This window comes from Melospiza georgiana, chromosome 27, assembly GCF_028018845.1.
Source record: "Melospiza georgiana isolate bMelGeo1 chromosome 27, bMelGeo1.pri, whole genome shotgun sequence".
NCBI classification, from domain to species: Eukaryota; Metazoa; Chordata; class Aves; order Passeriformes; family Passerellidae; genus Melospiza; species Melospiza georgiana.
The window spans coordinates 2,782,938-2,795,474 of NC_080456.1; the positions used below are offsets into that span (position 1 = coordinate 2,782,938).

Consider the following 12,537-nt stretch of genomic DNA (forward strand, 5'->3'; position numbering starts at 1 on the left):
AAGCTTTGAGATCCCTCAGTTACTGAACAACTGGAAAACAATGGTGTGGCTGGCTGAAGGTGATCCCCTTTTGATGGAACAACACCCTCTGCTTGCAGACAGGCCCAAGGGTCAGAGCAGACCCTACAGCTTGGCAGAAGGGGCCCAAAGAGGAGTTTTTAGGGTTTAAAATGTAACACAGTGTGGTAATGTAATGATTCTTATAGGCTGTGTGTAAATGCTGTAGGATTTGTATCTTGTACTAGATTGGTTAGTGAGAATCAGAATATTCACCACAGAAGATTTATTGTATTGGAATGGCACCACCAGTTCCTACTCACCCTCTGGGGTGCTGATTGCTCTCCCCACCACAGCCATGGTTCCTCCGCCGGACTGTTGGTTCAGGCTTTGGAAGGAGACTGGGAACAAGAAGGGAGTGAGTGAGATTTGGAATGCACTGCAGCTCTGCCTGGGGCTGTGCAGAGCAGGGCAGGGCAGCTCCCACCTTGCTGTGCCAGCTGTGCCCATGTAAAGCAGGGACAGGACAGCTCCCACCTTGCTGGCTGCCAGCTGTGCCCATGCAGAGCAATCCCCACCTTGCTGGTGCCAGCTGTGCCCCTGCAGGGCAGTTCTCACCTTGCTGTCTGCCAGCTGTGCCCGCTGCTGCCTCGGAGGAAGCTGACAGGCTCCTGCCCATGCTCCTGCTGCGCTGCTGGCACCTCTCCTGCAGAGCCTTCCTGGCAGAGGTGAGGATGGCCAGGGTGCTCAGGGACGCTGCCCTAGGGCACAAAGGGACACAGGGACAGGGGTGAGGATGGCCAGGGTGCTCAGGGACGCTGCCCTAGGGCACAAAGGGACAGCAGCTGGCATCTCCCTCTGAAAGCCCCAGTGAGAGCCTTGAGGGAAAATCTGTCCCCTCCCTCAACATCTAATAATGAGATTATGCTGCAACACCCGTGAGTTTCAGACCACTCTCTAAAGAAAGGATCAGCAAAGCAACATAAATAAATATAAATATATAAATAAAATAAATAATGGAAATAAATTAAAATATAAAATACAATAAATATATAAACTCTAATATAAAGTAATATAAAAATATAAATAAATAAAATAAAACAAAACAATATAAATAAATTAAAAACATAAAATAAGATATAAATTATAATATAAAAATAATATAAAATTATAACATAATAAATATACACTATAATAGATATATATAATAATATAAATAAATATAAAATACATAATAGCATATAAACTTTACTGTAAAAATCACATAAAATATAACATAAATAAATATAAATAATATAAATATGAATAAATTAAAAATAAAAATATATAAACTCTACTGTAAAACTAATATAAAATATAAATACATAATAAAATAAAATTTAAAAAACCAAAGTAGAAATATATAAACACAAATATAAAAATAACAAATATAAGTACTTAATAAAACTAATAAAAATTACAAATAAAAATACAAAATATATGAACTCTAATATAAAAACAAGCAATATATATGATATAGATACATAACAAAATAATAAAAATAATATAAGTAAATACAAAATATAAAATAGGATATAATATTAAAATAACACAAATATATAAAATATAAATAAATAAAAATAAATAGAAATATGTAATAAATGTAAAATACCAGGTAAAAAGAGGAGCCCATACCTGCGACCCACCAGTGGCTGTTTCAGAGCCTCAGCACGAGGGGTGACAAACTCAGAGGGGCCAGGGGGAGGGATGGAGCCAGCTGTGGATGGCCTCCCACCCCCTGAGGACTGGGCACTGGAATTATTCTGGCCACCAGGAGCTGCAGCTCTCTCCAGAGATGAAGTCTGCTGTGGAAAACAGGAGGACAGGTCATGTCTGACAGGGGAGACAAGAGCAGAAAACCCTGCAAGGTGCTTGGGCCTGAGTGTTTCAGAACTGCCCCTCGTGGGATGGATGGAAAGGGTGCTGGGGAGGAACAATTTATTGGGCAAAATTTTACCAAGAAGTGAGCAGGGACACAAATGTCCCAGTTTAGAGGCCTATATATATAAAGTGCTCTTCTAAGGTCTGCAGAGAAATGAACTTCCAGGCAAGAAGTCACCTCATCTTAAGGTAGGGATCTAAAATAGCTCAGGACAACTGACTCAGGCACATATTTATTTCTTTACACTGAATTTAAAAGAGTATCTCATGACTAGGACAGGTTTGAACTTTCACTTTGTAGACACCTAAAGTCAGTCAAAGTGAACTCTTTTCTTTGTTACCAGTTTATCATTCTGGGAACAGAGAGAACATTTAAGCCCAGCCAGTGCCACATTAGACTTGCTTTTTCCTTTAAATTGAATTCTCTCTCCATTAATCACTTGCTGCTCCTCTTGGCTTTGTTTGCTGATGTTCTAAGGCTATTAAATGACTCTGAAACCAAAACTTCTGTCGGAGGGAGGAAAAGAGGGAGGAAAACCCCTGATAACCATCCTGCCCCATGGACAGGGTCCCCAGGCAGGGCTTGGGTGCCGGGAGCACAGGAATTTGAGCAGATGAGACATGGAGAGAGTTAATGGCAATAACCACCTCTCTGTGGGCTGCTGGGAGCTGCTCCTGCTCTGACTCCTTCTCCCTGGCCAGCTGCTCTTCATATTTCTTCATGTCATACTCCAGCTCGGCTGCCAGCTGCTTGTCCACAGCAAAGAGGTCTTTGATTTCGTTTCGGTAGTCTTGCATCATTTCCTGCAGCGACAAGGAATGTTTGGAGCCCTTCAGAAATCTCCCCCAGCTACTGATTCACATCCCCATTCAGATCACAGCTGCTCGGGAGCAAAAGGAAACACCAGTTGGTAGAGCAGAGGTGTTTTTAACAGACTGAAGAGTTTTATCTCCAGTTTGTTCCTCGGAACGTGGAAAAGCTCCGCAGCGTTTGAGCTCTCCTCCTGCCCACGTTCCACGCTGAGAGCCTCATCTCCAATCCCTCCACCTCCCACGTTATTTAACGCAGTGGCAGTGTCACAACATCCTATCTTCTGAATCCCTCCCTCCTCACAAGGCTCTGGGTTGTGGCAGTGGTTGCACATTAACTCTGGAGAGGATCAAAACACCACGACCAGCAGGAAAACACTTCCCCTTACCCTCAGGCAGTTCATCAGGTCCTTGAGAGCTGGGATCCTCTTCTGCTCCATCAAGGACTTGAGTGATGTGATTATTGGGATGATGTTTTCGATGAAATTCTTCTTTTGAACCTTTTTGTGAACGAGGCATGAACAGTTATGCGAGGCAGTGAAGGAGAAGCCACTCTGCGGCTCCACAGAGGAGTTCTCCCTCCACAGCCAGGGAATCACTGTAATTAAGGCTGCTCTTGCACCACACACATGCACAGAGGCTTTTAACCTAAGTGGAGCCTTTTCAGATGCATCACTAAGTCACTCAGATCCCACAGTGAAGGCAAATTGCCCAGAGGTGCAGGGAAATCATTGTTCCGCTCAGATGCCTCAGCCAAGGAGAGGGGTGGGGAACAAATCCAGCTCAGCACAGCTCCCCTGGCTCCTGGGAAATGCACTTCTGCTCCCTCCACCCCCACAACGAGCATCCCTCACCAATTCTGCCTTCATATTGTGCTTTTACAACACACAGAGCTGCCCAGCCCTCTCCCCACAGCACAGCAGGTGCCTCTCACCTGTGAGATGAGCTTTTTCTGGGCCACCTGCATGACAGCATTGGCCATGGCCATCTCATCTTCATCAGCCTGAATGTCCTCCTCAGGTTTGGACCTCATACTTGAGAGCTTGATTTCTTTGCAGCTGAGGACTGCAAATGTATCTGAGAGCAGCTCACTGCCTTCTGGGTCCAAGGGAAGGACCTCATCCACAAAGCAAGCTGGAAGACACAGGGAAGGAATCATTTGTTTTTCCAGAAGCAGCAGTGATGGGCAAGCCAGGATAAAACACCTGGATCATGAGATTGTATACATCTGGATCATGAGATTTTTATACACCTGGATCGTGAGATTTTTACACACCTGGATCGTGATATATCATACACCTGGATCGTGAGATTTTTATACATCTGGATCATGAGATTTTTATACACCTGGATCATGAGATTTTATACACCTGGATCATGAGATTTTATACACCTGGATCATGAGATTTTATACACCTGGATCGTGAGATTTTATACACCTGGATCGTGAGATTTTACACAGACACCATGTTTTTGTTTGCCAGACTTTTAAAGGCATTTTTAAACCCTTACCTAGGATGCTGTGGCTGATCTTGGTGGTGATGCTGAACCTCTGCTCATCCGTGAAATGGTCCAGCAGGAAGGTGTAGATCCTCATCCTCTTCTCCTTGTTCTCCTTCCCCTTCAGAGAGAAGAGCTGCTTCGCCCTGTGGCAGAGCACAACATTTTTTTTTACAGAGGCCCAAATCACTTCATGCCAGCTCCCAGGAATAATGAGACCTTAAATCAGCCAGGGATATTTGCATGCCACTTTTAAGGGCCATAAACCTGCTAGGACAGCACACAGTCCTACAAATTACACACAGCAGTGTCACGGGGAAGGCAGGACACAACTCAGCACTGGCATGGATAATTACCAAGTGCCACAACTGCTGTGCTGTCACCGAGAGCTGCATGGCCAGACAGCCCATAATTTAGCAAAAATTAGCCAGGAATGTGCTCAACTGACCTCTGGCTCTGGGGGAACCTGTTGTACTTCTGGTGTTTCTCGTAGCTGTTGAAATGGAAGATGCACTCAATGAAGTGCTGGGAGAACATCACAGGGTTCCTCTTCAGCAGGAGATGCACCAGGCAGAACTCTGCAAACCTGCAGAGGGGGAGAAGGAAGAAATTATCACTGGATAGATTCCAAAAGCCACCCCTGAAGCTGTGCAGGGCTCTCAGGGCAGGAGGATGGTTTTCCTCTGCCACATCTCCCTCAATACATTTAATTCTTGCCCAGCTCACTAACTTCCACCCTTTTCCCAGAGGGACAGACATTTCCAGAGGGACAGACATCTCCAGCATCCACAACACTACTCATTTTTTATGGCCATTAAAGCAAACTGAGCCAGAAATAAATCTGAACTTGAATCCTGTCACAGCATTTTAATTATTTAAATAACCTGAGCTCCACCATGGCTGAGACACAGCACTCAGCAAGCAACAAGTTAATCACCAAAGGTCCTGCAAGAGCTGCAAGACAACCCCAGGCTGGAAGAAAGTGGTTTTGTCTGGATGCTGTATCCAAATGCAGATGCAAAGGAAAAGGCTCACAAAGAAATGGGAGGAACACGATGCTGCAATGCCACCATCTACTGGAAAGACATTTTTAGATATAAAAGACACTGAAGAGAAAAGGAAATGTGAATGGTAATTGATAAAAGGTTGATGGTTCTGGAAATATGCATCTCAGATTGACTGTTCCATGCAGAAATGAGCAGCAAGGTGTCCCATCCTCCTCTGTAACCCTAATTTCTACATGAGCTCCCCACCTGAGAGAAACCTGCCCCATTCATTTCTCACATAACAGAGCAGCTGGAAACTGTGAAACCTCCAAAAACTTCATAAACATGCACTTAAAATGAGAGTGCATAATTCCTCTGACACATCATTGGACAGGTCATTCCTCTGACAATTACAAGATGTGGCAGAAGGCTGAAAAGGAAAGGCATGCAATATAAGAAAAAGGAAACTGCAGCAAAATATTTAATCCTAGTCCTTAAACAAATCCAGCACTTCAGACAGAGCCTGTCTGAAAACCACAAGGAAGATTTCACAAGGTTCTGTCTCAAAAATTCCTTTTTTTTCTGGATAACTGAGTCCTGACTAGAGCAGAGCTGAATGTTTTGAGGACAGCCAAGGACACTTTGGGACTTTTAAGTGTCCTTGGGAGAGGCTCATCACCCCTGTGCCACCACTGCAGACCCTATAGGAAGTACAGAGGCCAGAGGGACAATCTGCTTTATCACTGGCATTTCTCTTCACAATGTGAAGGTGCCAAGGCTGAGAGAGGCTTTGAGACATCTCTGCCCTTCACCTCCTCCATCATTTCACAGCTGAGATTTTTACCTGGCAATGTCTGGGTTTGGATCCACCAGGACACTGACAAACCGAAAGAAGAGGCAATCCTTCCATTTCACAAACTCCTCCTGTGGAAACCAGCAGAAATCAACAACATGAACCAGGAAAACTTAATGTGAACCTCCAAATTGTAGTGAGGTAAATGAACAAGATGTAAAGCTTCAGCCAGAGGCACATAAAGTAAACCCAAAAACAACCCCAGGTATTCTGGAGGATGCTCTAAGCAGCACAAATGCCACAACAGCACATTGAGGTTTACCCCATGTATGAAGAATAAAGTAGAAAAATGAAAAATCTGCTCTCCCACCCCATGGCAGGTGTGCTCTTCAATTCTGTTTTTACACTGCACTCCTTTGCAAGCTACAGACTTAATTAAAAAAATGTACCTTTCACTTAGAACGGATTTCTACCCTGGAAAATTTCCACTGTGTCTCACCTGCAGGAGGTTGGTGAGCAGGATGAAGGTGTCTCCAATAGTTTGAGGGGTGTTCCAGCTATGTTTGCAAGCTACAGATTTAGTTCAAGGATGCACATTTTACTTAAATCAAATTGGATTTCTGCTCAGGAAAACTTCCACATAATCTCACCTGCAGAAGGTTGGTGAGCAGGATAAGGCTGTCTCCTTCATTAGCCAATAGTTGCAGATGTGTTTGCAAGCTACAGATTTAGTTCAAAGATGAAAATTTCACTTAAAACGGATTTCTACCCAGAAAATTTCCACTGTGTCTCACCTGCAGGAGGTTGGTGAGCAGGATGAGAGTGTCTCCTTCATTAGCCAATAGTTTGAGGGGTGCTACAGCTATGTTTGCAAGCTACAGACTTAATTCACAGATGCACATTTCACTTAAAACAAGTTCCTACACCGGAAAATTTCCACATTACCTCACCTACAGGAGGCTGGTGAGCAGGATAGGGGTGTCTCCAATAGTTTGAGGGGTGCTGCAGCTGAGCTTGCAAGCTACAGACTTAATTCAAAAACGCACATTTTACTTAAAACAGATTTCTACTCTGGAAAACTTCCACTGTGTCTCACCCACAGGAGGTTGGTGAGCAGGACGAGGGTGTCTCCAATAGTTTGAGGGGTGTTGCAGCGTGTTTGCAAGCTACAGACTTAATTCAAAAACGCACATTTCACCTAAACCAAAACAGATTTCTACCCTGGAAAACTTCCACTGTGTCTCACCCACAGGAGGTTGGTGAGCAGGACAAGGGTGTCTCCAATAGTTTGAGGGGCGTTGCAGCCGTGTTTGACAAGCTACAGACTTAATTCAAAGACGCACAATTCACTTAAAACAGATTTCTATCGGGAAAACCTCCACACGCTCTCACCTGCAGGAGGTTGGTGAGCAGGATGAGGGTCTGCCTGCGGATGAAGGGGTGCGGGTCGCGCAGGCACAGCGAGATGTTGGGGATGTACCTGTCCCCCAGCGAGGTGTAGCGCACGCACAGGTCGCACAGCACCAGCGCCGCGTTGTTGCGCACGGCCACGTCCGGCGACACCTCCAGCTCCCGCGCCAGCGCCGCGATGCACTTCTTGGCCAGCTCCTGGTGCTGCAGGCACAGCTTCCCTGCGAAACAGCACAGCTGGCGACACCTGCAGCTTCAGGTTCTTGTGGTTTTTCAGAGCCTGTGCTAACTCCTGTTTAAGGCTTTTTTACCTGTTTAGGTAATCCTAACTTTCTTAGATAATGGTAAGGATTATAGGGGAGATAGGAAGGAGGATGGCAGACATGGTGGTTAAGATAGCAGTTGTAATGCTGGCTGGCTTTCTAGTGCATCATTAGGGTGCATGTCCCAGCATGCAAGGCAAGATGGATTCTGTCTGCCATCTGTATAGTTGTCTTCTTTTTAGTGGGCAGTTTTCCTTATCCTGGATGATAGTTTTACTGTGAGTGTGTGGGTTAATAGGTAGAGGACTGAGGGGCAGATTGCTAGTGCAACCGTTAGGGTGTCGCAGACATCGCTGATGGAAAATCCTTTCCTTAGGATTTTTCCTCCTGAGATGCTGAGAGGCCTCAGGAACAAAATGTAAACATTGATTATCTGCTGCTGTGGAATGCAACAGGTGCATCTGTGATTGGTCTCATGTGGTTGTTTCTAATTAATGGCCAATCACAGTCAGCTGGCTCAGACAGAGAGCCAAGCCACAAACCTTTGTTATCATTCCTTTTTATTCTATTCTTAGCCAGCCTTCTGATGAAACCTTTTCTTCTATTCTTTTAGTATAGTTTTAATGTAATATATATCATAAAACAATAAATCAAGCCTTCTGAAGCATGGAGTCAGATCCTCATCTCTTCCCTCATCCAAGAACCCCTGCGAACACGGTCACATTAGGGCATGGTCGTGGAATCCTATCAGCTCTTCTATGATAGGTGAGGAAGTGTCTTGGAAGTTAAATTGTGAGTGGTTGGCCATATTTAGGTAGAGATGTGCTGGGTTTTCAGCTGCAATTTAGTCTTGACAAGGCTGTGTAATTGTTTTACTAACATCTCTTTATGAGAAAGAAGCATCAGTGGTCTATGTGGTTGGCTTGAAACCAACATGTGGGGGTTTGACTCCTTCCTTTCTTGGACTTGGATGAAGCGGGGTTCTTTCCTTATCTCTTCCACAACCACTTGTTGCAGGCTCCAGGCCTGCTAGGGCTCCATGGAGGGAAGAGGCTTAAAGAAACTATGAATGACTTCATTATCTGAAGCTGTAATTGGAGGATTAACCTCTGATATGTGAATAGACCAAACTTAAATCTGTCTGAAAACCTCATTGTGGCACTTATATTTTCTGGAAAAATCCCTTGGCCTAGGTTTCTTCTCCTGGGAAGCTTAGAAGCCTCAGAGAAAAAGGAAAACAATTCTTATCTCATTTGCTTCTCCTGTGTTTTGCCCTTTTGGAATGTGGTTGGAGATTGTTTCATTGGTTTCATGTGAATTGTTGTGACTCAATGGCCAAACGGGGCCAAGCTGTGTCAGGAGTCTGAAAAGAGTCATGAGTTTTCATTATTATTCTTTTCAGCTTTCTGTAAGTATCCTTTCTCTATTCTTTAGTATAGTTCAGTATAGTATTCTTTAATACAATATAGTATTATAAAACAATAAATTAGGCTTCTAAGAACATGGAGTCAGATTCATCATTCCTTCCTCCATCTGGGAACCCCACAAATACAAGACCTCATGACCATTGTCCATTTTGGGTGTAGCCTCTGTAACCCTTCCAAGGTATATCAATTAAAGCCCTTTAATAAATTCTCACTTAATTCCCTTAACTCTGTCTATCCTGTGCTCTGGGCAGCCACTCCAAGGCATCACTAGAGCAGCAGAGCTGGGATAAATTCTCCTTCCCAGCCAGCCCAGCTCGCTGCCTCCAAAACAAGCCAGGGAAGGGATCAGGAAGTAAACAAGGGAATAAACAAGAAACTCATGCTGGAACTTGATGAGCAATCTGCACGATCTCTCAGGGAGATGGTACTTCAAGTTCTTCCAAACTCCCCTTAGACCTATAGAGTGGGTCTCTATGCCAAATTCCCTCCTTCACAGCAACCTATTTCTGTGTACAGGGTATTATTCAAAGCAGCTAAAAAGAACAGCCCCAGCTGTCATAGGCATAGCAGGGAGACACCCACCTCTGAGAGCATCACTGAACCAACCTAAAATAAAATAGCCTGCAATAGTTCTAACATCACTTCTCCCTGTTCCCAAGCTCTGCACAAAAGTATTAAACTTTCCAAAGCAATTAAGGGAAGAATAATGCTGCCTTATCTGCAAAAGAAACTTGCTCCTAACCAAGGAAGTATTAAAACCCAGAACTTTCACTTGGTATTCCTCAGAATCCTGGGAATGCAGCTGGCCAGGCTTCTCTGAAAGCAGCATTTCCCTCACGTTGAAGAGAACAAGAATTTGAGTGCAGTCATTCTGCTCTAAGCTACATCAACAGCACCAAGTTTTCCTCACCCTCCCTAGAAAACCTTACTGAAAGTGAGACAATCCTTCAGCACCCAACTCTGACTAAAAGGACAGCACAGCTCTGGGGGACAATGCTGATTATTGGTCACTATTAATGCATTAACCACCTGGAGGAGCAGAGCTGGCAGGGTTCTGATGGTTTGCCCAACTTGTTTCCATGGATATTTGCATTGCTGAAAGCTCTGAGCTGGGCTAATGCCAACAGAGCACTGGGGCTGTCACAACTGCCAGAGCTTTCCATGGAATTATTTAGGTTGGAGAAGACCTCTGGGATCATTGAGTCCAACCTGTGACTGATCCCAGAGCTCTGAGTGCCACATCAGGCCTTCCTTGGACACCTCAGGGATGGGGACTCCAAACCTCCCTGAGCAGCCCATTCCAATGTTTAACCACCCTTTCCATGGACAAATTCTTCCTCATGTCCAACCTGCCCTCCTCTGGCACAGCTGGAGAACATCTCCTCTCCTCCTGTCCCTGTTCTCTGGTTCCTCCCTCCTGCCAGGGAGCTACAGAGTGACAAAGTCCCCCCTGAGCCTCCTTTTCTGCAGGATTTTGGGCAGAACTTCACCAGAAAGGCTGAGATACACCAAGGCCCATTTTTAGGGCAGGATGATGGCACTTACCCAAAGTGATGAGAGCGTGAGCCCTGACCACGGGAGGCATGGCTGAGCCCCTGAACTGGGACAGGGGCTGGGAGCTGGGCATCTCCTCACTGTCTGTGCAAGCTGACCCTGGAAAAGAGCAGGGCAGGGATGCAAACAGGGCCTGGCACACAGGGGTGACAGCAAATGCAAAGCTAAATGTCACAGACACATTTTATGAAAAATCCTTTTGTTATGATTTTTTCGCCTTAGAAGCTGAGAGGCTTCAGGAACAAAATGTAAACAATGGTTATCTGCTGCTGTGGAATGCAACAGGTGCATCTGTGATTGGTCTCATGTGGTTGTTTCCAATTAATGGCCAATCACAGTCAGCTAGCTCGGACTTTCTGGTCAGTCACAAGATTTTATTGTCATTCCCTTCCTTTCCTTTCCAGCCTTGTGATGAAATCCTTTCTTCTACTCTTTTAGTATATATAATATATATCAATATATAATATATCATATATATATTATAGATTAATCTATTATATAATATATATTAATATATTTAATATGATATAGTATTTTAGTATAGTTTTATTATATATATAATAATATATATAATAATATATATATTATATATATTATATATATACAAATAAAAAATAGATATAATATACCATAAAATATATATTATAACATATATAATATCTAATAATATAATTCTATATATTATATAATATATATATCATATAATAATGAATATATACGATAAAATAATAAATCAGCCTTCTGAAACATGGAGTCCAGATTCTCATCTCTTCCCTCATCCTGAGACCCCTGTGAACACCAGCACAGGGGGGGACTCCAGGAAGAAATCTAGGCAATATGTGTATTTCCAGCAGCTCTGATGGAGAACACAGAGATTACAGCACAAATTTGTGGCTTCGAACTGCACCACTAAAGGCAGAGGGAGGAGAGCGGCTCACGTTGGTCCTCGCTGCCAGAGGAGGCCAGGATGGACTGGACCACCAGGAAGATGTGTTTGTCCACCTTGGCTGGGCACAGCTGGGCAGCCTCTCCCAGCAGGAAGAGGTGTCTGACCTGCAGAGAGAAAGCAGCACTGCAGTCAAAAGGCTGAGCTGCAAATGAAAGCCAGCAGGAGTCGGTTCTTCTCCAAAAAAAATAAAAAAACAACTCAAAATTCCCTCAGTGCTTTCAAGGCAGTGGCTGGAGAACAGAAGGGGAGCTTTGGAACAGAAATCCTGGGTGGGTGTGTTTAATATGCTCCAACAGCCCCCAGCACATCTAATGAGACTGAAATACTCCTCAAAGCATTCCATGCAGCTCTCCCAAACAGCTCATCTCAGAAGTTTGAGTGCAAAAGCAAGGAAATAAAAACCACGTCATCTATTAAAAATACATGGGGTGCCATATCCTTAAAGCAACTGCTGGTGTGTAAAACTGCTGTGGGCTCCCAGGCCCTTAAATACAAGATTTCATCACACACACAGGCCCTGCACATTGCTGTGATCCCAGCTCTTGGCTTGGATTTCGAGGAACACCAGCTCCAGGCACACCTCCACCCTTTAAATAACCCTTGAAGGGGAATATTTAAAATAATAATCCCCAAACTTACCAAGAGATCTTCCTGCAGCTGCCCTGCTCCATCCTCCTTGAGGACTATGTTGGAGATGTAGCTCTCACAGGTGGATACCAAATCTCCACACACCTGGTTGAGCAGCTCCTGTTCAGTAATTAAACACAATTAATTCAACGCTTTATTAATTAAACAAAAGGTAGCTGTAATATCTGTCCACATATGAATCCCTAATATCAAAGCCTTTATGTGCTTTTAATAATCTGGGTCCCATTAAAATCAATCTGACAGTGCCTCAGAGCTTTAAAATTCTCCCTGCACATCAAAG

General features: G+C 44.1%; 1 protein-coding gene across 3 annotated transcripts in view; it reads right to left on the reverse strand.

Annotated features, from left to right (window-relative positions):
- Positions 1-12,537, reverse strand: part of NCAPD3 (non-SMC condensin II complex subunit D3) — a 39,766-nt gene that overhangs the window by 4,303 nt on the left and 22,926 nt on the right. For 2 of the 3 annotated variants that reach the window (XM_058041190.1, XM_058041188.1), the window contains exons 20-32: positions 12,249-12,356; positions 11,599-11,713; positions 10,652-10,759; positions 7,399-7,637; positions 6,058-6,137; positions 4,676-4,813; positions 4,240-4,373; positions 3,662-3,861; positions 3,117-3,227; positions 2,566-2,721; positions 1,672-1,841; positions 616-758; positions 321-398 (exon numbers count right to left, since the gene is read on the reverse strand). In XM_058041190.1, the coding sequence (XP_057897173.1) occupies positions 321-398; positions 616-758; positions 1,672-1,841; positions 2,566-2,721; positions 3,117-3,227; positions 3,662-3,861; positions 4,240-4,373; positions 4,676-4,813; positions 6,058-6,137; positions 7,399-7,637; positions 10,652-10,759; positions 11,599-11,713; positions 12,249-12,356 (1,780 nt within the window). The remainder of the gene's footprint in view (positions 1-320; positions 399-615; positions 759-1,671; positions 1,842-2,565; positions 2,722-3,116; positions 3,228-3,661; positions 3,862-4,239; positions 4,374-4,675; positions 4,814-6,057; positions 6,138-7,398; positions 7,638-10,651; positions 10,760-11,598; positions 11,714-12,248; positions 12,357-12,537) is intronic. The other variant, XM_058041189.1, reaches the window with a different exon arrangement.